Below are 23,572 nucleotides of genomic sequence, written 5' to 3'. Positions count from 1 at the left end.
CAAATGATTAAAATTTGTGGGGGCGGGGGGGTCTGCGCTCTCCGAGTGCTTTTCTAGTTTTTAAGTTTTATTAGTTTTTACATATGGATTAGTTATTTGTAGTAAAGCTGAATGTAAAAGGTGTTATTATAAATGCAGAGTCGCACAATAGATTAATATAACTTTACTAAAGAAAGAAGTGGGCAGCTTGATTAGGTTTGATAGGCGGTAGTTTGATCCTGGGTCTGTTTATGGACCAGAGTGTTTTCTGAGCGTTTAGTTAGTGTGAGCATGCGCAGTCGGTGAACATCGGGACTCCATTCCAGTCTGTCACCGAGGGTTCCCTGAGCCTCGCATCCTGGGCAGTCGCATCCCGAACAGCTGTGATAACTTCACCTGCTTCTCAAACTGAAACTTGACCATGAGCGGGGATCATGGACATAGAGACTCTCAGGTACATCCTTGTAATAAATAATACATATCTGATCGATTTGGGTATTTGTTTTGTATCAGTTCTCGACTAACAGCTGACATAACAAGCGAGTATTAATCGTAAAATGAATAAAAATATAGACTATTGCTTGGATTATTCGTGTTAAGTTGGGCTATTATCATCGCCCTTTCAGATGGAACTTATATTCTAGGCACTTTGCATGTTATTTTATTCAAGCGGCTCAATTGTATGGGAATAGAAACTTGAATAACCCAGCTACCGGCATTTACAAAATTGAAATATTAAAAACCTCTGTTTTCCCGATTTCCAGGTCAATTCTGGATCTAAAGGAAGCGGTAGGTCCTCTGCTTATGCTTTTCATTCATACTGACTTGGCTTTCCAGTCGGAATCGGGATGTGTCTACTGTTAGTTTTTAAAGGACAGAAATGGCGTCCCAGAGACTAAGTCCCTTCTCCTCCACTCTCTTGCGGCTATTGTTCAAAAAGAGGGTCTCCTATCTGCACTTGCGACCCTCCGATTTTTGATCTGATGCTGGATTCTGAAAGCGTCCGGCATCGTTTATAATATGCATGCATCAGTTTGGTGATATGTACGTGCAATCGTGTCGAATTTTGGAGCCGAAAGTAGCAGAATTGAGGCTGAGGACTTAGTCTCTGCGCCATTTTCTTTTTCTGTATGAAGCAGCCAGGGCGCCGATCACTGAGCCAACTGTCTGCCGTGATATGGAGGCGAGAGCTGGGTGCGTACCGCCTCTCCCTGCCCGTATCTCATCACCAGCAGCCCACATCTCAGGGCAGGAGACAGCTATCTGCACCGCCAACAGGGAATCCTAACACACTGCTGCAAAACTTTAAGTCACAGGAAACAAAGTTGCGCTTTGTTATTAAAAACATGTCAGGTTTATAGTCATCTCAGACTATTCACGACTCTTGCAAAGTTGACACCACTTTTTTTTTTTCTCCTGCTGGTGCTGTCTGCAGCCAGAAGCGACCAGAATAACATGATAGTGTAAGGGTTTTGTCTCACTAGTGGATCTTTGACATGACAGTAGTCGATGGTATCCGTCATTAAACTGCCATGACAACAGGGCGCCACGAGGTGATGATCAAGCCAAGCCAAGCTAGGCCAGGCCAGGTCTAGGTCTCTCAGGAGGGACATCACACAGCATGAGACATTTTCATATCAGCTCTCCTCTGTAGTTACAGGCATATAATCAGTGGCGGCACCAAGGGGGGGCATGGGGGGGCAAATGTCCCCCCAGTCACAACCTTTGCCCCCCCCCCCCCCCACACACACACACACAGAGATTTGGGTATGTCTTTGGGAAAATTCGGGCAAAAAAGAAATATGAAAAATCCGTCAGTGAAAGCGTACATAACACATTTTGATGCACTTATAATACAACCAGGCAGACAGTTCTCCCCCCCACCCCCCCATGCACGCATCTATAGAGGGTTCCCTCAAAGGCCAGCTGGTCACTGTCCAAAGCCCCACTGCTGCTCAAGAAGAGACTGAAGAGCAGGTCTAACATGCAGAGGTTGTTTCTTATGAATAATACAGTTCAAGGTTCATAATGATATGTGTGCCTTCAGTTCTGGAATGGATTAACACCTCTGCTCGTATTGCATTCATCTTTCTTCTACATAAGAAATGTAAAGCAAAGAATTAGCACGAGTAGCATAAGGACTAGTTTTTGATGTTTTGTTCCTACCTATTAATTACAAATAGTTTTGTTAACTGTTCAGGTCTGTTTTATCACTCAGTTTAAATTTCTGCTAGAAGATTATACCGGTCGGTATGAAAGTGTACCTAAGCCTACAGATGTTGTCAGTGATTATAAACATGTGCATGTAGTGGAAGCCATTGTATACATACGTTTGGTTTGATTAGTTGGTTAGGCTGTTAGTTTTATATTGTTTTCAACATTTATTAACTTCCATACATTGGCATTGCTGTTTGTTTGCTGCATGTTTTTCTGATGTGTTTAGAGAAATATGTGAAAGTAGATTGTACCTGTTAAATAATCATAACAGAAAGTCTGAGTTGTTCATGCTGTAGTTTTTAACAAATGCCTTGAATACATTAAGTATTACCTGACTTTACCTAAAACTGCCCTCTATATAAAGTGTAACAGATAGGCTATATATATTGCAGCCACTAAAGCGCAAAGCGTTAATTTCACACTATGCGCAAATTTTTTCTGTCCGCCCCCCAACATTTTCTTTGCCCTCCAGTTGCCCCCCTACTTTTAAAATCCTGGTGCCGCCACTGCATATAACTGAAGATGCACAGTAGGGATGAAAAATACTGTTCATAATAACAGTGGCAGATCTAGGAAATCTTACGGTAGAGAAGTCTTTGCAGGGAGGATGGAATATCTGGATCCCCATATCCTCCTGAGACCCAGCAATGCATTTTTGTCCTCTGTAGTGGACAAGAGTTTCACAGCTTTACTTAACCCATAAAGACCCAGTGCTACTTTTGTGGCAATTTAAAAAAATATATAAATATTTCTCTCTGTTTAACCTCTCTTAAGTGTTTTATCACCATATATTACAATATTATCCTTTGCATTTTGCATTTTTTAAAGTGAAATCAGGTATTATCCTATATTTAATTTACTAATCATGTAGATCACAGGTGTCAAACATGTGGCCCGGGGGCCAAATCCGGCCCGCCAAAGGGTCCAGTCTGGCCCTTGGGATGAATTTGTGAAATGCAAAAATTACACTAAGATATTAACAATCACTTCAGTTCAGGTTCCACATTCAGACCAATATAATCTCCAGTGATTCAGTAAAATACTATCATAATAACATAAATAATGACAACTCCAAAATTTTCTCTTTGTAAATGTAAATATTTTCATGTATTTACACTAAAACAAAGTATAATTTTGCAAAAAAAAAAGTGAATAACCTGAAATGTCTTAAGAGAAGTAAGTACAATTGTAACAATATTCTGCCTGTTACTCAATGTTTTGTGTGTATTTGTAGATCCACTGTGATCTGTAAGTTATGATGTATATGTGTAAATGATAAACTGAGGCAGAATATTGTTAAAATCACACTTATTTTTGCAGTTTGTTCATGTTATTCACGTCTTTTGAAAGGTCTGTTTGTAGATCTAACCCTTTTCATAATGTAAATTAACTTTTTTTGCTCTAAAACAAAGAGAAAAGTTTGGAGTTGACATTATTTATATATTATTCTGTTATTATTTTACTGGTCTGGCCCACTTCAGATCAAATTTAGCTGAATCTGGCCGGTGAACTAAAATGAGTTTGACACCCCTGATGTAGATATTTATAAAAGCTCAAATTAAAGTTGAGGGTGATTAGATCAGAAACAGAGAAACCTGAAGAAAAAGTGATTTTTTCAGCAAAGATATTAACTGAACATAAAACAACTGTCTCCATTCGCTGTCATTTATCAAACTCCATGGGTTTTACAGGTGAGTCACTGCTGTTGAAGATAACAATGTTTCCACATTCACTACGGAGTGCCTGAACGTCCAAATGGGTCAAATCTGATGACCATTAAAAGATGATAAATTTTACTTGAATTACCTCAATAGCTTTAGTGGTTGAGAAGTTACTGATTATTTTAGATCATTAGATGCTTTTGGTTGCCAGTGGCTGTTTGGGTCTTTATGGGTTAAAAAAAAAGTCCAGTGAAAAATGTAAATAAAAGATGTATCTGAAATAACTGTTGCATCATGCTGATTCAAATTAAGGCGATTATTTAATGTAAAATGTGGAAAGTGTTTACTTACTGGGTCTCAGGAGGATATACATACTGTACAGAAGTACCAAGACCACCTTTAGTTTTGTTGTTTTTGCAGGGTTGACATGAGCATACATATTTATTTCTCATTCTGTTTACTTTACATACAAGAAAATACATGTGCACAGCCTTAAAAGACACAAAAACTGAACTAAATGGGCTCTAAAGGTGAAAGTCACTATTTAGTGTGACCCCTGACCCCATGACAAGAAGCAGCACAAATAATTTGTTGAATGAAGCCTGGTGTAAAACATCAAAAAATGTATGCAATAAATCTCACATTTTGTGAACGATAGGTATAAAGGCATTTTAAGTTCAAAGGGAGGTCACATTAAATACTAACACTTAGGTTTATACAAGTTGTTTTTTCCCTAAACTTTTGTTTTTACTGTGGTACATACTTCACATATATCCAGATTTTCTGTCACTATAGAGACAGAATGAGAAATGCATATGTGTGGTCATTAGAACTTTACTAAACCAACAAACCTAATGTTGGACTAGGACTTTTGCACATTATTGTAAATGGATTTGATTAAATTATTGTATTGTTACATCATGCACTGTATCAACATACTCGCTGTGTGCTCTTATAACACAACACAAACATGACCAGTGCTCAGACAACAAAACAAAACTTTTTTTGCAGCTTTAAAATTATATAAGTATATAATAGCAAACAAAAATATTGGACTACAAGTAAAAGCTTTGTTCTGCAGACAATATAAATGACAGTATGTAGAATTATTATCTCTAAGAGGTAGTAGAATAGAATAAACACTTTTAAAGTTGCTTTTTCTCAATTTATGCTGTTTCAATGCTTTTGGAAGCTTGTGGACATAGTGTTGTTATTTTTTTAACAAAAAGTTGAGGGGTAAGTTTCTGCAGGTGCCACCCTTGCCCCCATGTAGATCCACTCCTGCATACTTATAAAGTCAGTCTAATTTAATTCCCATTAAAATAACCTACATCACTCCAACCCAGCATAAGTGCTAAACAAGTTGATTTTGTTAGGATACAAATATTACAAAACAAATGGTACAAGTGCAACACAGTCATTGTAAACTGGGTCAGTAACAGCAGATGTGTTTTGGGTATGACACAGGGCACTGAGGGCGTTGTCTGTTTAGATCATTTAGGCTTAATTAAAGATTTTATGAACCTTGGGGACTCAAGGGGATAGATATACAGGAAATAGTTTCATTTGCTGCATTGAAGCTGCTGTTCTTGTTGCCACTAAGCTGATTTTTCCTTTGCATTTTAGACTCTCACAAACATAAAGACAAGCACAAAGACAAAGAACACAGACACAAAGACCACAAGAAAGATAAGGAGAGAGAGAGAGTCAAGCACAGCAACAGGTAGGACATCGTATCTCCATCCTTCTGCACTAGTCCTCGAAATACTCTACAGTGGCTTTAAGATGAAACTGATAAAGCACAGTTTTGATATGAAAGAGCAAAAAATCCTAAATGCAAGCTTCTCAGCAAACATTGCGGTTTTCAATCAGTGATATGTCTTTTGAAAACTTCCATTACAGCTAAATAATTCTTCTTTTTTGTGTCTGTTTTCACCATATTACAAACCAAATTTTGATCATGGGACAATAAAGCCTGTATTAAACTGAGAAACACAGGTTTATACTAAACATGATTTAACTGAAACTAGCAACAAACATTGATCTGAAGCCTTCTCAGAGCGCTGCTTTTATAGTGACATCTGTAAGGCATTTGTGATTTAAACCACTGTGAAACGTATTATATTCTCTCATTGTGTGGTTGAAATACATGTCAGTTATAGTTACGGCTTTGGAGGACATTCCTAAACATGTCACGATTAAGTTTATATTGCTGGTAGTTGCTTCTTTGTCAGTTGTCATCTTTTGTGTCTCTGCATCTGGACTATGTCTGACCTCAAGCACTTGACCTCTGACCCCTGTGCTGTGGCTTCTGTGTTCCAGCGAACATAAGGAACACTCTGAGAAAAAACACAAAGACAAAGAGAAGCTGAAGCACAGTGACGGCAGCTCAGACAAACACCGGGAGAAACACAAAGAGAAGGACAAGGACAAAGAGAAGAGGAGAGAAGAAAAGGTCTGTTCATAGAAAACCAGTATGCCTGTTAGGAAACACTGCACGAGCAATTCATCCGGATATTACCCTTCATCTACTATAATCTCAATTTAATCCCAACTATTATCAAATGTCAGTTCAATATAAATGTAACATACCGTATAACATAAGTCAGTGTCTTGTGCAGATTGATTTAATAAAAAACAAAATATCTCCAATTAGGTTTTCAAAGTTAACTTATTTTTGCCAATGAGAGGTTGATGCTAACACATTTTTCTCTGTGTTTACAGATCAAATCATACCACTCAGACAAGCCGAAAAAAGAAAAAGAAAATGGATATGTCAGGTAATCAGTGGTCAAAAATTGTAATTAAACGTACATGTTTCTTAGGTCTTGTTTTAACCCATAAAGACCCAAACATCCACCACCAACCTAAACCATCTGCTGATGTAAGATGTTTAATACCTGTTGATCCACTAATCCTATCAATATATGTAAATAACTGGTATAAAATGCAGTTTGTCATCTTTTCATGGTCATCAGATATGACCCATTCGGATGTTCAGAGGCTCCATAGTGAACGTGAAAACACTGTCATCTTGTACAACATTGATTCAGCAGTAAAAACCCGTGGAGTCTGATAAATAACAGTAGATGGAAATGCTTGGTTTATGTTCAGTTAATGATATATTTGACTAAAAAAGTCACTTTTTCTTCAGTTTTCTTCGTTTTTAATATAATAACCCTCAAGTTTAATCTGAGCTTTCATGAACAGCTACATGATCAGTAAATTAAATATACTGACAGTCGATAGAAACTTTGAGGTAGAAATGTCTGCATATTTCTACTTGTAGGGGGGTTGTAATTATTCATTATGGATTTATTGATGACTTAGTGCTCGGGTAGTTGAGATAATGATGAGTTGTCATGTTGTCACGGTTCATTGCACATGGGTTGGTCTCTTTGCGAAAGTGGACCAAATTCACATTGAGCAATACTCAGTGGGTATCTGCACAATTTGAGGATTGGTTTTGAAGGCCTATATAAAGGCCCAAAAAAGGCCACCATTGTTAGTCCAGTGAACGGCATCATGCCACGTCTATCACGTGAACAACATCTCCGGGCACGGGGTATGGTGGAGGCCGGTTTGAGCTCCAATGATATATCCAGGTGTATGGGCTGTTCCCAACCCACAATCAGAAACCTGGTTGAACACCACAGCACGAAGGCTTTGTTGACGATAGACCGCATTCAGGGTGAGAGAGAGTGACAACTCCCAACCAGGACCGCTACTGTTGTGACTTTGTGTTTGGCAGGTGCCATTTTCTTTTGTTAAGTTTTTTTGTTTTGAAATTATTCTTGAAACTTTAGATATTTGTTTCTGTATGCCAATATCCTAAACAAATGATTCATGTGAAAAAATTCCAGTTTAGGGTTTCAAAATAAAAATTATGTCAAAAAATATGGTCTCAAAGTTTTCATTGACTGTGAGTGTACAAGAAAATACCTGATTTATGCTAATAAAATACAAAATACAGAGGATAATAATATTATAAATGGCGATAAATCACTCAAGAAAGGTTAGATATGGAGAAAAATTAATTTGGGAAGTGACATAAAAGTCACGCTGGGTCTTTATGGGTTAATAGATAAAGTATCATTTGCTGTCTTTATGAATTTTGGAGAGGATTTACTTAATGTATTCACTGATTATGCCGATAACGTTATACTATAAATGTTTCATGCAGAGACTCAAGCCCTGCTGTTATTAAAAGTGAACCTGAAGAAGACAATGGTTTTTACCCATCTCCTCAGCACAACAAGACATCCAAACGAGATCATGACGATGAAGAGTGAGTATATTTCCTGCTCATTTGAATCCTTATCTCATGTTTTTTTTTTTTTTTCTCATATTACCGATATATTATTTCTAGATTTGAGTACAAGCCCAAAAAGGTCAAGACGGAACATGACAAAAAAGCCAAGAAAAGGAAACATGACTATGAAGACGATGAGGACGATGAGGTTCATTTAGATTTAATCATTATTTGGATGTATATTAAAATTACATGGGCTGGAACATCTGCTGTTTGTGGTTCTCCTGGTTTATTTTCTTCCCTACTCTTCTTTTAGGATATAAAACCCAAAAAGAAAACAAAAGACAAAAAGGTGACAGAAGGGAAGAAAGCCAAAAAAGAAGAAGAGGAGAAGTGGAAATGGTAATGAAACAAATTGCTCTTTTCCTCAGGAAATTACATTCAGAGGGCCATTAACTGATACACAGCAGCTACTCAGAGGCAGACGCTGCATTTTGCTCTTGTCATGGGTTGTATTTTGTTTTGTTTATGGCGATTAGGTGGGAGGAGGAGAGATATACTGATGGCTCCAAGTGGCGTTTCCTTGAACATAAAGGCCCAGTGTTTGCACCACCATATGAACCCTTGCCTGACAAAGTAAAATTTTACTATGATGGTAAGTAAAGATTGCAATCATTTTATTTATTATGTAATTTAATTTGTCGTTTCTGTTCGATAGTCTCAGCACAATAACTGTCATCTTTTTGAGGTTTATTTTTTTTATTTTCATTTCATGTATTTATTTATTTATTTTGCCCTTTTGTTATATATATATATATCAGGGGTGTCAAGCTCACTTTAGTTCAGGGGCCACATTCAGCTGAATTTGATCTGCAGTGGACCGAACCAGTAAAATAATAACATAATAATATATAAATAATGTCAACTCCAAAGTTTTCTCTATGTTTTAGAGCGAAAAAAGTAAATTTACATTATGAAAAGGTTTACATCTACAAACTATCCTTCAAAAGATGTGAATAACATGAACAAACTGAAAAAATAAGTGTAATTTTAACAATATTCTGCCTCAGTTTATCATTTACACATGTACATTAGAACTTACAGATCACAGTGGATCTACAAATACACAACATTTAATAACAGGCAGAATCTTGTTAAAATTGCACTTCTCTTAAGACATTTCAGGTTGTTCATATTTGTTCAAGTTATTCACATTTTTTGCGAAATTATACTTTGTTTTTGTGTAAATACATGAAAATATTTACATTTACAAAGAGAAACATTTGGATTTGTCATTATTTATAGGTTATTATGATAGTATTTTACAAGTCCCACCCACTTGAGATTGAATTAGTCTGAATGTGGAACCTGAACTAAAAGGATTGTTAATATCTTAGTGTAATTTTTGCATTTCACAAATTCATCCCAAGGGCCGGACTGGACCCTTTGGCGGGCTAGATTTGGCCCCCGGGCCACATGTTTGACACCTGTGATATATATATTTATTATTATCTATTTCTTCTCTGCCATGTTTAAGATGTTCATGGTGTTTGATGGTTTTGTATGAATGAAAAACAATAAATATATGTTTAAAAAAAAAAGATTGCATTAATAATACATACATTTTTCTGAAGGTTAGAACTGAAGTTACATTTTTTTGTATTTATAGGAAAGGCAATGAAACTTAGTGCTCCCGCTGAAGAAGTAGCCACTTTTTTTGCGAAGATGTTGGAGCATGAATACACCACTAAGGATATTTTCAGGAAGAATTTCTTTAAGGACTGGAGGAAGGTGAGGAGATGAAAGTCTTAAGCTGAGGACGCAAGCCACAAAAGTCCTCAAAGGCAGTGAGGTATACATTTGATTGGCATGCTTTTATATTTTATTTTAGGAAATGACATCAGAAGAGAAGTCAAAGATCACCGACCTGAACAAGTGCAATTTCAGTGAGATGAGTGAGTACTTCAAGGCCCAGTCAGAAGCAAGGAAGCAGATGTCCAAAGAGGAGAAACTGGTAGGACAATGTTCACACAGACTCTCTCCAAGTTGTGGAAAAATAGTCTTTCTGTTGTCATGTTTTGATAAATCTGTACGTTTTGCAGAAAATCAAAGAGGAGAATGAGAAGACCCTACAGGAGTATGGATTCTGTATCATGGACAACCACAAGGAGAGGATTGGAAACTTCCGCATTGAGCCACCAGGTCTCTTCAGAGGACGAGGAGACCACCCAAAGATGGGCATGCTGAAACGCCGCATCAGACCTGAAGACATCATTATCAACTGTAGCAAGTGGGTGAACAAGATGTCAGCAACCTCACTGCCATGATTGTTCTGTTTTTTTTAAACATATTGCATCACGAAAAAAACTGTCAGAGACATTTCATGCCTATTTTTTCGGCTTTTGACACAAGATGACACATAAACCCACTGTAAGGGAGGTCAGATTAAAATACACGGTGAGAGTAATGAATGAACATGACACAAGCAGATTCAGTTCCTTGTCTTGTTTCTCCACAACTTGTTTCTCTTTCTCTTATTTTTAACCTGCTTTTAATTTTTTAATCTGCTTACTTCCATGTTGCGACAGCTAGATTTATTTACAGTAGAAAATATTGTCTTTGTATCTCTTGCAGTCTTTGCCTTGGGGTCAGTGTGCCTGAGAAATTTTATGGGCCGACTTAATTTGTAGCATTCAGCCATTGTGTAAATACATTGACTACATTCAACAACTGTACATGCTGCATATGGTACACACAGTTATGTCAGACCTAATGTTGACATGAACTTTCACACATGCCGGCACTGTGTCAAAGGTATCCTTCCTGTCAGAACATGCTCTGTGAAAACAATGACCCACAGAGAACACAGTGACCTCCACATACTGGTCATATGTGGGATTTTTGTTATGTGACCTTTTTCTCTTTGTCTCATAGTAACTGTTGCCCTAAAAAGCCAAAAATATGATTTTATGCCGCTAATACCTGACTATATTTCATTTAATTTGTGAGGAATACATCTTGACAGTAAAGCTTCATTGGAAACACACTGCAAAAATTTAAATCTTACCAAGTGTATTTTTCTCATTTCTAGTCAAAATATGTCATCACACTTAAAATAAAACATAATCACCTAAAGAGTAACTTTTCAGTGATTTATAAGAACTTATTTTTAGACAATAGATCTTGAAAATCTTATTTCAAGAAATCTTACCAAGATAATTTTCACTTGTTCCATTGGCAGATTTTTTGCTTACTTCAAGATTTTTTTTTCTTAATTCAAGCAAAAAAAAAAAAAAAAATCTGCCAATGGAACAAGTGAAAATTATCTTGGTAAGATTTCTTGAAATAAGATTTTCAAGATTTATTGCCTAAAAATAAGTTCTTATATCTCACTTACAAGTTACTCTTTAGGTGATTGTATCTTATTTTAAGTGTGATAAGATATTTTGACTAGAAATGAGAAAAATACACTTGGTAAGATTTGGATTTTTGCAGTGCAATATCAGGCTCAGAGAAATGCAGTGTTGACACTAGGATAAAGCATTTATTGAAAACCTTTTTATTTCTTTGTAGGGACTCCAAACACCCTAAACCTCCTCCAGGGTCAAAATGGAAAGAAGTTCGCCATGACAACAAGGTGACCTGGCTGGTTTCCTGGACAGAGAACATCCAAGGTTCCATCAAGTACATCATGTTGAACCCCAGCTCCAGGATCAAGGTACTCGTGTCAAACACCATCATCCTCCATCATCATGTTTGGTCCTGTGCTAGATTTATTTTGGTCAGTGTAAGTCAGGTTACTATGGTAACAGTCAGTTACACTGGCCAGTAGCCTTCACTGACAAAACTGAGAAAAATATGTCTCATACAGAGGAGTATGAGTTTTTTAAAAAAATTGCTGCTGGAAATATAGTTGCAGAAAAAAATATTAGACCACCCCTTGTTTCCTCCATTTTTTTTTTGTTTATTTTAATGAGTTTAATTTCAGAGCTGATATCTAGCCATTTTCTATGGTTTTCATGATAATAACCAAAATCCCTTAAGTTCTTACATCAATATCTATGGCACTGTACTGCCAAAAACAGTCCTTTTAGGCATTCCATGTTTTCTTTTCTGTCTATTTTAGTCACATGATACACACAGGAGTTAGTACTTGATTGCATAACCATTGTTTTTGATGACTTTTGATGGTCTGTGTAGTGTAATGATGAAGCTGCAATTTAGTTAGTTAAAGATAAGTATCCAGTGCTAAAATCTGCCACATTTTGTTAACTGAGCTGAATGGTATGAATTGTAGGTATAATCAGCTGTTTTAAGTCTTATTTAGATGGTAAGTGATAATGTAACGGTCATGTGTTTTCCTGGTTCTGGGTCCATACTAACATGGTTACTTTACCAAATAGATATTTTCTCCCTAATTGCTTTTTCTTTTCTTTTTTTTTGTAATATTCTGTCCACATGACCAACATGACAATGGGGAGGGGCACGCTCCTTAAGTGTTGTCGAAGTGTAGTCACTACATCTAGCCATAATGTGCCTTAAAGGTATTCATGGTGATCTACTACAGGTCATACACTGATTTATACAACTGGATTTGATGTTTCAGGCACAAGTTAATTGCACAAAGCAATAATAGACATGAGCAAAATGGGATGTGACACTACTGCTTTCCAGTCCCTCTGTTTTCCTTGTTCACCTTCACTTTGAAAAGCATTTCTACCAAAAATGCAGTTTTTGTGACCTAAAATGCTACGTACATGTAGACAAGAGGTTCAAATGTAGAGAAAAATGTCTGGTTTGCAAATATCTGCATTACTGTGGAGGAGGCTTTAATTTACCAAGAAAAATTAAGCCTACTTAATGTGGTCAAGAACTACTAAAGAGCTGTGAGTAATAGACACATTTAGACATCTATTTGAAGTTTGACCCATGGTTGGACCTTTTTCAGAATCTGTGTGAACACTTACTCACACATATCTTCAATTCATACTTCATCATCTCTCTACTGTGTGCGTGTGTGTGTGTGTGCAGGGGGAGAAAGACTGGCAAAAATATGAAACTGCACGGAGGTTGAAGAAGTGTGTGGATCGAATTCGTTCACAGTACAGAGATGACTGGAAGTCAAAGGAGATGAGGATCCGACAAAGAGCTGTGGCACTGTATTTCATTGACAAGGTGAGCAAAATGTCTGCATACTTGTATTAACTTCATTCAGATGACTCTTTCAAATATGAAGTCACAACATAGCTTACATCTGAGTTCCTAGTTGTGCATCTCTGTACATTAGTGTTGAAGTCAAGATCCACAAGGGTGAGGTCAAGTCATAACCGAGACCAGAGTGTAATGAAAGACCACAAAGTTGATTGTTGAGACAAAGGCTACACTCAGACAGCAGGTCTTAATGCACAATTTGGATTTTTTTGGTGAAATCTGATTTTTTTGTGTGCTCGTTCAAATTACACATTAAATCCGACTTCTATTAGTTTTGAGTATGAACTGAATGCAACCCTGAAGTGACCCGCATGTGCAAAAGAGGTCCTGATGTTATACATGACCACGCAGACACACACTGTGTTTAGGGCAGTAAGTATCTTCTCCTCCTGGGACACAGAATTGTGACATTTGTCGCATTTCAATGATATAAAGTTCGGATAAATGCAACCTGGCCGTTCAAGCTAAAGTCGCATTTCAAAAATATCAGATACGTATCGGAACCACATATGAAAGTGTCCTGGGTTGGATTTGAAAAAATCAGATTTGTGCTGTTCAAATTTTCTTTGACAGATCGGACACAGGTCACATACGGGCAAAAAAATTGGATTTGGGCCACATTTGCCGGCAGTCTGAACGTAGCATAAGTCAAGCCCAAAACCAGATCAAATATACTACAAGTCTATTTTGAAACATAATACAACATAGCTTTATATAACATTAACTAAGTCTGTCTAATCAAAATTGTAATTTTCAAAAAAAAATTTGTCACAAATACTGTCACAACGATAATGCTGTATTAGCTTCTTTCATCATTATAGGCTAATGTTAGGTATTTTGTAGTGCTATGTAGATGACAAATAGCAGGAAAACAACTGAAACTAGCACCTTGAAACATAATATATAGACAGGTGTATGTATAGATAATACTTTAAAAAAGTCTTTAAATTATAGATAATAGATATTTCATAAAAGTCTGATTATGTAAGTAGAATGCTAACACTAGCTAGCTAGTTTTGTTAGCATCAGTTTGACTACCTTTCTTTATATGCAGAATATTGCTGTATATTGTCCATTAAATGCTCTTTTTATATATGAAGTGTTTGTGGTTTAGGTTTCCAAATTACATTACAGAATATTACAGAAGAAACTATCACATCAAATCACAGTAACGATGTTTGAAAAATAAATTAGACAATGCACAGGCAGGCATTTGAAATTAATTTCAGATCGTGAGACAAGACCAGCTTAATATAATCCATTTCAAGACATGAAGCCATCGTCCTGAAACTAGTATCATGACCAACACTGATTTAGAGTACAACAGTAGAGCACACAGCTCTTAAACTCTTTACATTGTGATGATAGTCATAATGTGTGATGTTTTCCTGTAGCTGGCGCTGAGGGCAGGAAACGAAAAGGAGGAAGGCGAGACAGCTGACACAGTGGGCTGCTGCTCACTGCGAGTTGAACACATCAAACTGTACCCCAAGATCGATGAGCAGGAGTACGTGGTAGAGTTTGACTTCTTGGGAAAGGACTCTATCCGCTACTACAACAAAATCCCTGTGGAGAAAAGGGTAAGAGAGGGATGTGACAGAGACTAAAACAGAAAACTGAGGGATACATTCAACATTGAACTCATTTTAGTTCAGGGGCCACACACAGCCCACTTTGATCATAAGTGGCCTGGACCGTTACGTCGGCTTCCTGATAAAACCTGCTAAGTGACATTTTTGGTTGGGAATAAAAACCTGCTATGTCCCCTATTATAGCTTCAAATTTCAGTCTCCTGCGAAAGTTGTTTACATTCCATCATAAGTACCAACATTAAAGGAACAGATTTTTTTTGTCATATTTCACAGTTTCCTGTTATATAAAGAGTTTTTTGTTTCTCCTGAAAAATCTGCCAAAAGTCACATAGCAGGTTTTATCAGGAAGCCGACGATTAAAATAATAACATAATAATCTATAAATAATGTCAACTCCAAACAAAAAAGTAAAATTACATTATGAAAATGTGTATATCCTCAAACTATCCTGAATGTGAATGTGAATAACACGAATAACCTGAAATTTCTGAAGAAAAATAAGTGCAATTTTAACAATATTATGTCTCAGCTTACCATTTAAACATGTGCATTACAACCTTCAGATGGCAGTGGATCTACAAAGGCACCAAGCATTTGGTAACAGGCATAGTACAGGAATAAAATTCCACTTATTTTTCTTTAAAGAATTCAGGCTGTACATGATTGTTCAAGATAGTCACATTTTTTTTGTTAAAGGATAGTTTTTAAATGTAAATATTTTCACGTAATTGTAATTTTTTTTTACACTAAAACATACAGAAAAATTTGGTGTTGTCATTATTTCTAGGTTATGATGATAATATTTTACTGGTCTGAGCCACTTGAGATCCAATTTGGCTGCATGTTGCTGAACTAAAATGAGTTTGACACCCTTGATTGTTAAAATTTTCTGTGTAATTTTTGCATTTCACAAATTCATCCAATGGGCTGGATTGGACCATTTGGCAGGCCTGATTTAGCCCAGGGGCCGTATGTTTGACACCCCAGCAGTGAATCATGTAGTCCTGTTGTAAGAAAGTTTGATGACAAATGTGTGAATTAAGTCATTGGGATGAGAAGTTGAGCTGTTAGTTTTTAAGAGGATGTTTGTACAAATAAATAATTCAGGCCCTCACAGATTGTTAAACGTGTCTGGGCACTGTCTGTTTCCTCTCTTCATGCCCTCATACACATGGAATACACACAAACCTGTAATAATATACCATCTGCACTGAAATGAAACAGCACCTCCATCTGGCTGAAATGTGCCAGTGCATTCTTAAACGCTACCAGTTTGAAGTGGTAAAATGTAAGTGGTTTAATTCTAAACAGTGTCCCTTACTATTTTTTGTCAGGTCTTCAAAAACCTGCAGTTGTTCCTGGAGAACAAACAGCCTGAAGACGACCTCTTTGACAGACTGAATGTAAGAAACATGAGTACATACAGTATCTACCACCAGGGCTTTACGTCATAGAAATCCTTCAGAATCATAGAAAGTTGAATAATATAACAATAAAAGCAAGAATCACTCCTGTTCTGTTGTGCCCAACTCCTCTCCTCCTTTTGTTTTTACCTTTGTTTTCTGTAGACTTCTATTCTGAACAAGCATTTACAGGAGTTGATGGATGGCCTGACAGCAAAGGTCTTCCGTACCTACAACGCCTCCATCACTCTGCAACAGCAGCTCAAGGAACTTACCTGCCGTGAGTAGCACTAGTAGCTCCAGCCAATCAAATGTAGTCCACTGGAATGACAACAATGTAGGTTGTTTTAATCATTCTTTTACAGTTTGCTGCAACAGTGGGTGTCAAAAAGCACAACAAGATAAGATGAAAAAAGAGATTGCATTGTGTCTGCACTTGACAACTCAAAATGGTGATTCAACACAGTTGTGAAGTTATGTTGGGGAAGGTTTATTTTGTCTATGATTGATCTTTGAAGATTTAGGATTTGTACAAAAGTGTCTATGTTACATAAATATAGTAGTGCTGTCAAATGATTTACATTTTTAATCAGGTGAATCACAGGGTTGCTGTGGATTAATTTTGATTAATCATGATTAAATATCATTCATTGTAAATCTATATTAATTGTGTTTCATTTTGCATGAGCAAACAGACTCAAGAAAGAAGGGAATATATACAGGGGTTGGACAAAATAATGGAAACACCTTCACCTCAAGATGATAATGCCCCAATCCATACAGCTAGAATTGTTAAAGAATGGCATGAGGAACATTCTAATGAAGTTGAGCGTCTCGTATGGCCGGCACAGTCCCCAGACCTCAACATTATTGAGCATTTATGGTCAGTTTTAGAGATTCAAGTAAGGCGTTGATTTCCACCGCCATCGTCTCCAAAAGAGTTGGAGGGTATTCTAACTGAAGAATGGCTTAAAATTCCTTTGGAAACAATTCACAAGTTGTATGAATCAATACCTCGGAGAATTGAGGCTGTAACTGCCGCAAAAGGCGGACCTACACCATATTAAATTATATTTTGTTGATTTTTTAAGGTGTTTCCATTATTTTGTCCAACCCCTGTATGCGCTTAATGTGTTTGTCGTAAGCTGGGCAACACGTTAGTTGAAGAGCTAGCAGAATCCCAGACTAACGTATGCTTCACGTTAATGTGGTATTTTAAGATGGAAGCGCTTCACTGAAAAGAAAACTCCTGCACTCCTACAGAGTGTGTGTAATACTTTATGTTGGTCGCCTGTTCCTTCTTGGGTTTTTTTGTCCTCATATTTCCATTTGCACATGCACAACAGTAGCTCTACTTGGATAAACTGCCCAAAATGCATTGCTAGAGACGTTCAGAGTCATTCTGCACTGCAGATGGGTTAATTGTGTTAAAATTTTTAATCCACATTGACACGTTAATTTTGACAACTCTAAAATATAGTGATACAGAAATGAACATATGCCTGCAACATGAAACTATCCAATTAATTAAGGCCAAGAAAATGTAAGAAATGCCTTTAAATACACAAGCACTGCAATATTAGGGTTAATAATTTCACTTGTCAGTTGAAGTACCTCTGTTTTGCCTCTCTGTTGGTCTCCAGCTGATGACAGCATCCCAGCTAAGATCCTGTCCTACAACCGAGCCAACCGGGCGGTGGCCATCCTCTGTAATCACCAGAGAGCGCCACCCAAAACTTTTGAGAAGTCCATGCAGACTCTTCAGACAAAAGTAAATGTCTTTTTGTCCTGTCTTTCTTCAGTTTATTTCAGCCACCCCCTGTCATTATTCTTGACACTGTCATCCCTCCTCTTGCAGCGCCGTTTTGGTTTCATAGCTAAGTTTACATCCTGACTCTAGCTGCAGCTGCGTTTGTTGTTGCCTGTTACGAAAATGTCTGGATGTTTATGTTGTTACAATAAGTAGAAGTAAAGCTGTTATCTCTCTGTATGATGAAGATTATGTAGCTCGCTCTTACTGTGCTGTTGTGGTTGTAGATTGACGAGAAACAGAATCAGCTGTCTACAGCGAGGAAGCAGCTGAAGTCTGCCAAGGCTGATCACAAGGCTTCTCATGATGACAAGAGCAAAAAGTAAGACTGTCTGAGCACTGCACAACATAAACACTTCTTACAGTTAAATCACCACAGACTCCTAAACACAGGGTTCGTTCAGGTGCTTGAAATCCTTGAAAATGCTTGAATTTCAGTGTTGTGTTTTCAAGATCTGAAAAGTGCTTAAATTTTAGTTTAAGTGCTTGTAATTATAACTCTGTGATGTGATTTATTTTCAATATTAACTCTTCAATATTAACTCTGCCAGGTTAGATGTCAAGCCAAAGCTACTTACAGGGAGGTGATACGTTTGAAAAAATAAAACTTTGTGTAAAAAAAGATTAGCAAGTGCTCTTAGGTCAACTCCAGGTACATTTTTATCTTAATCTTTGGCTCGATGAGAGTGTGTCTGAAGAACGCCAAGTGGTTTACCTTTTTTGTATAAAACTTTTTGTTTGTGTAAATGTATAATTTAAAATAAAGAAAAAAACAAATTTTTTTAAAATAAATGCGCTCCCTTTAATTTCTAAACTTCTTGCCATTATGAAATATAAGTTTATCTGTTTATAGTATAATGCAATATATATCACTGTGATAAAAAGTGAAAAAATAATCATGAGTATATGTATTCATGTAGATATGTATTTTATCCCCAGCGATAAGGTAAAAATTTGAAAATGACCCTTAAAAGTGCTTGAAAAGTGCTTGAATTTGTCCTTGAAAAATGTGTACGAACCCTGTAAATATGTGTTTGCATCTTCTGTTTCTGGTCTGTAAGTCTTGTTGCCTCTGTGAGAAGGCCTCATCTCCATCTTTAACTGTATGTCGTTCCTTCATCTGTCTTTGCAGGGCTGTGGAGGTGAAGCGGAAAGCTGTCCAGAGGATAGAGGAGCAGCTGATGAAGCTGCAGGTGCAAGCCACAGACAGAGAGGAGAACAAACAGATTGCTTTGGGCACTTCCAAGCTCAACTATCTGGATCCACGCATCTCTGTTGCATGGTAAATGAGCCACAGTTGTTTATTGCAGTTCATCAGCTCTACTATAAGTTTAAACAACGAGCCTCCTGCTGTTTAATGGGCAGGTTTTCACTGGACGGGTGGGTGTGAAGAGCACATATCTACCTTGGTGACAGAAAGACAGGAAATGCTCTTGCATTGTAGGAAAAGGAGCAGCACAAGCAAAAAAGCTAACGGCTGCAGAAGGAAAATAAGAGGAAGAAAAGTGTGTGAGTGCGAGGAACAATGGGGTTTGTTTCGTAGGCCAGGGAGCGTCCCCAAACAGTGCTCTTTCCTCCATGTGGGAAGTCAATGAGCTGGTGTCTGTACTGAATGGAGGGCCAGGCCACAGAGAAGGGGAACAGTGGTCCGCCCTCCCTAACCCATGCCCCACAGCTATTTATGGAGAGCCACCTCCTCAAGCACAATGGATACAGGAATGCTCCGTGTTTTGCCTGGTTGTAAGGCGTAAGGGATGGGGTCCCCCCCCATGTAGGGTGGTGCATGGGAACCTGCTGTACACTGTGGCTGTATATGAGTGTATGTTACCAGGCTGAAGTCACATTTGTGAGGCAGGCAAACGCAGAATGTTCAACTATAAGCATATTTTGTTAAAACAATATGTATTTAAACCTGCATCATCTACATTATAAATTTCAAGAATATCTTTGGCTTTATCTAAGAGGTTAGATTATCTTGTACTTTTTAATATTTCTAGTTTTAGTTTGTTACTTAGATTAAGTGGTGGAAGAAGAATATAGAAGTACTAATCTCCTAATACTCCACATGAAGGCCTGTCACAGACCCCTCTGTGACACATAGCAGACAGGGCTGCCTGCCTTGGCTCTATTCCCTTTAGAACATTCCCATAGACTTACACAATGCTGTGGACTATTTATTTCTGTTTTACAACATAATCACTGAGAAACAATTAGCAAATAACATTTCCTATTTTGTGGCTATTGTCCCAACTGTTAACATATTACAGTATTATGTAGCAAAGTACAAGTGTCTTTGTACTAATGTGTAGTACTTCAAAGTAGTTCATTTCATTGCACTGCTTGATTTGATTGATGGCTAAATTCTATATAAATGTACTACTCTCTTCTTTAAAATATCACTAAATACAATCTACACTGCGGAGAAACAGTTCATTTTATTTATGTCCTTTATTCTCCAGGTGTAAGAAATGGGATGTTTCCATCGAGAAGATATACAACAAAACCCAGAGAGAGAAGTTTGCCTGGGCAATTGACATGGCTGAAGAGGACTATGAGTTTTAAATATATTTAACATCTGACCTTTTCTACACATGCCTTTGATTGTAAAGATGGTTTGTAGTTGATGTCAAATAATTCCACTTTGTGGTTTCGGCAGGGCTATGAAGGACAAAGCAAAGATTATGTAAAAGCTGTGACCGCAGGTTAATAATTGTGGTGTATATATGGATTGATGTGAATACAGGAAATGAACTCCTCAATCATTTGACCATGTTGCCAAAGGGCATCTCTTTAATAAGACAGTTAGTATCAGTAGTATGTATGTAGCTGCAGCTATTTGCCCGTGATCAAACAGCTATGAACATGTTAGTATTATCTTTTGTCAGATACGACTGTACTGAAATTTGTAAGCCATCAAATTTATTGACAAATTCTATATTCTCATAGAATATGAATTAATAAATGTTTGTATGGGATACTGAGTAATAATGTGAGGAAGATAATAGGATGAATTTCAACTTGTGGAGCTTTAGTGTGAAAGATACAACGTACAACAAAATGAGTCTGACGGACGTTGATGATGAAGTGAAAAATAGAAACCCTAGCACTATGCTCATGTTATTATTATTAATATTATTTAGCACACAGAATGTCATTGTTTCCCATTAAATTTTATTTTGCTGTTTATTTCAGGGATGTACATATTTTATGTCATTTTTCAGTGATTCTGTGTTTTATAAAAAAAAAAATAGTGTGCTCTACGCATTGTCAGCAAAAAGCTCTTATTGCATTGTTCATATGCAACTCGTGTGCATCTGTTTCCACAGTTTTACAATAAAGGAGACATTCCTTGTGCTTACTTGAAACAGCTGAAGCAAAGTGTATGTTTTGTGTGTCAGAGCTAAATGAGACTGTTTTTTTCCAGACAGAGACATTTTTAAAAGGTATGTGGATTATGCCAAAAAAGATGACAGAAATCCATCATTTTAATGTGCTAATTTTTTTGTATTGCTGTGATTAAGCAGAAAGTGTCCTAATTTCCAAATGTGAGTGGACATTCTAACTTTTGTCAGTAATATTTCTTGCTATTTGATCATTTATCACTCAACTTCTGATTGGTTGGATGCTTATTGTAGCTTTGTAGTTTTCAGAATAAAACACAGACTTTGTCATTTTTGTCACACTGCTTCTTTTTATTATATGTGTGTGTGTGTTTTCTATGTCTTTTAAGAAAAATTTGGAGCTTCAGTGTCCTGCGTCAGTTTATGAGACAAATATTTTTCAGTAAAGAAAAACGTAGTCCAGAATCCAGGAGACAATTCATTACATAATGTAACAAAATTTTGATCAGTTTAGCCTCATTTTGTACTATTTCTGCTGTATCCATACATATATAGACTTGACCATAACCGATAAATTCAATTCAGTTCAATATTGTCATTGTAAAACCAACTACATAATATTCAAGCATCTTCCAAGCTGGCATGGCAATTACAAGTGCAAAGATTAAAAAGTACAATCCCAAAGTGCAATACTTTAGATATTGCTCTTTGGGATATACTTTAAATATTTGGCAATGTTTGGTACAATCCAAAAGTTAGTAGCACATGGCATAGATGTAATAATATAATATAATATAATATAATATAATATAATATAATATAATATAATATAATATAATATAAATGCTCTGTTCTCAGTATAAATCCCATCAGAGTTGCTTCTGATGCAGTGTATTTATTACTAATCCCTATTTTGACTAAAATATATGATTACTGCTATGCATTCCATGTGATAACTGACTACAATGAAGATCAAAATACAAGTCATTAATCTTAAAGTTTAAGGAGCAGTTATCTTTTTTTATTTTGCAGGTAAAGCTGAGCAGACAGGTCTTTTAATTCTGAAGTATGGTCCAGGCACAATGTTGTGTCTTTAAGAGGCCGATCCAACCAGTGCTCCCACAGAAGAGTTGAACTGTGTCAAGTTCACAAGAGAAACATACATTTAACCGGAAGTACATGAATTGTCTACAAAATAAGTGCACAGTGTTTGCCAACAAAAGTTCAGCAGATGCTATAACACATCACGTCTACAACTGATTAAAGTGTGGAGCTAAAGTTGATAAAGTCTGCAAGAGAGGCAGGAATAGGACTGATTTAGAACAATTAGTCTGGATTTTTTTCTCCCAGAACTGTTCATATCAGTGCAATATCACCATAATCACTTTCACTTTTAGGATAGTAGTGACGCCTATAGGTCTGTTATTCTGTGACATCAAATACCAAAGCAGACATAAGATTTGTGAATTGTTTCAACCAGAAAAAGTGTGTCCAACACAATACACCTACCAGTAAGACTGGTCTTACATTCCTGTGAGAGGGAAAAAGTTGCAATATTCATATAGTTCTCACTTATTCGTATCTATACCTTTTCTTCTGCATTTTTCAACTGTGTGTTTTAATTATGATGTTTTTTATAATCTGCCTGTAGGAACTACGGATGCAAATTAACATTTTCAATGTAATCCGGTATATTTACATCCAATGTTGAGTACAGATGTTCATTAATTTGCACTGTCCCTTCCACAGTGCCCATATCCTCTATTGTTCCTTGCAAAATCACAATTCTTTAATTTATTTTTTATGCTTGCTTTGGAAAGTCTCTGTTTCTGAGGATATGATTATAGTAAATGGTGATAAAGCACGTGGGAAAGGTTAAATAAGATAACAAAACCACAAAAATACTTCTAAATCTTTAACCCTATGACACCATTTAGGACTGTTTTTGACATTTCTTGCAAATTTCAATCTTAAAGGTCAGATATGTATATGATGTTTAAAGCTAATGGAATGAAAATGACCAAATATTAATGTTTTTGACCAAAATTTAAAATTTCAGCTTTGGTTCTCATTACAGCCTTTAGATCACAGCATATCACATTTTAC

The 23,572-nt window shown here is 36.7% G+C and overlaps 1 protein-coding gene across 1 annotated transcript; it reads left to right on the top strand.

Annotated features, from left to right (window-relative positions):
• The first annotated feature begins 289 nt into the window (after positions 1-289).
• On the top strand, positions 290-21,796 carry top1b (DNA topoisomerase Ib). Its single transcript, XM_030139550.1, has 21 exons — positions 290-433; positions 744-768; positions 5,484-5,580; positions 6,180-6,312; positions 6,582-6,637; positions 8,041-8,145; positions 8,227-8,317; positions 8,426-8,511; positions 8,649-8,764; positions 9,779-9,900; positions 10,001-10,123; positions 10,212-10,399; positions 11,683-11,827; positions 13,141-13,284; positions 14,715-14,900; positions 16,247-16,315; positions 16,481-16,595; positions 17,959-18,086; positions 18,353-18,447; positions 19,258-19,407; positions 20,585-21,796. Exons 1-21 carry the CDS (start codon positions 401-403, stop codon positions 20,685-20,687), a joined length of 2,310 nt encoding a protein of 769 aa, XP_029995410.1. The 5' UTR covers positions 290-400; the 3' UTR covers positions 20,688-21,796.
• The last annotated feature ends 1,776 nt before the right edge of the window (positions 21,797-23,572 follow it).

This window comes from Sphaeramia orbicularis, chromosome 7, assembly GCF_902148855.1.
Source record: "Sphaeramia orbicularis chromosome 7, fSphaOr1.1, whole genome shotgun sequence".
Classification (NCBI taxonomy): Eukaryota; Metazoa; Chordata; class Actinopteri; order Kurtiformes; family Apogonidae; genus Sphaeramia; species Sphaeramia orbicularis.
The sequence above is the reverse complement of the archived record's forward strand: the minus strand, read 5'-3'. Positions and strand labels throughout refer to the sequence as shown.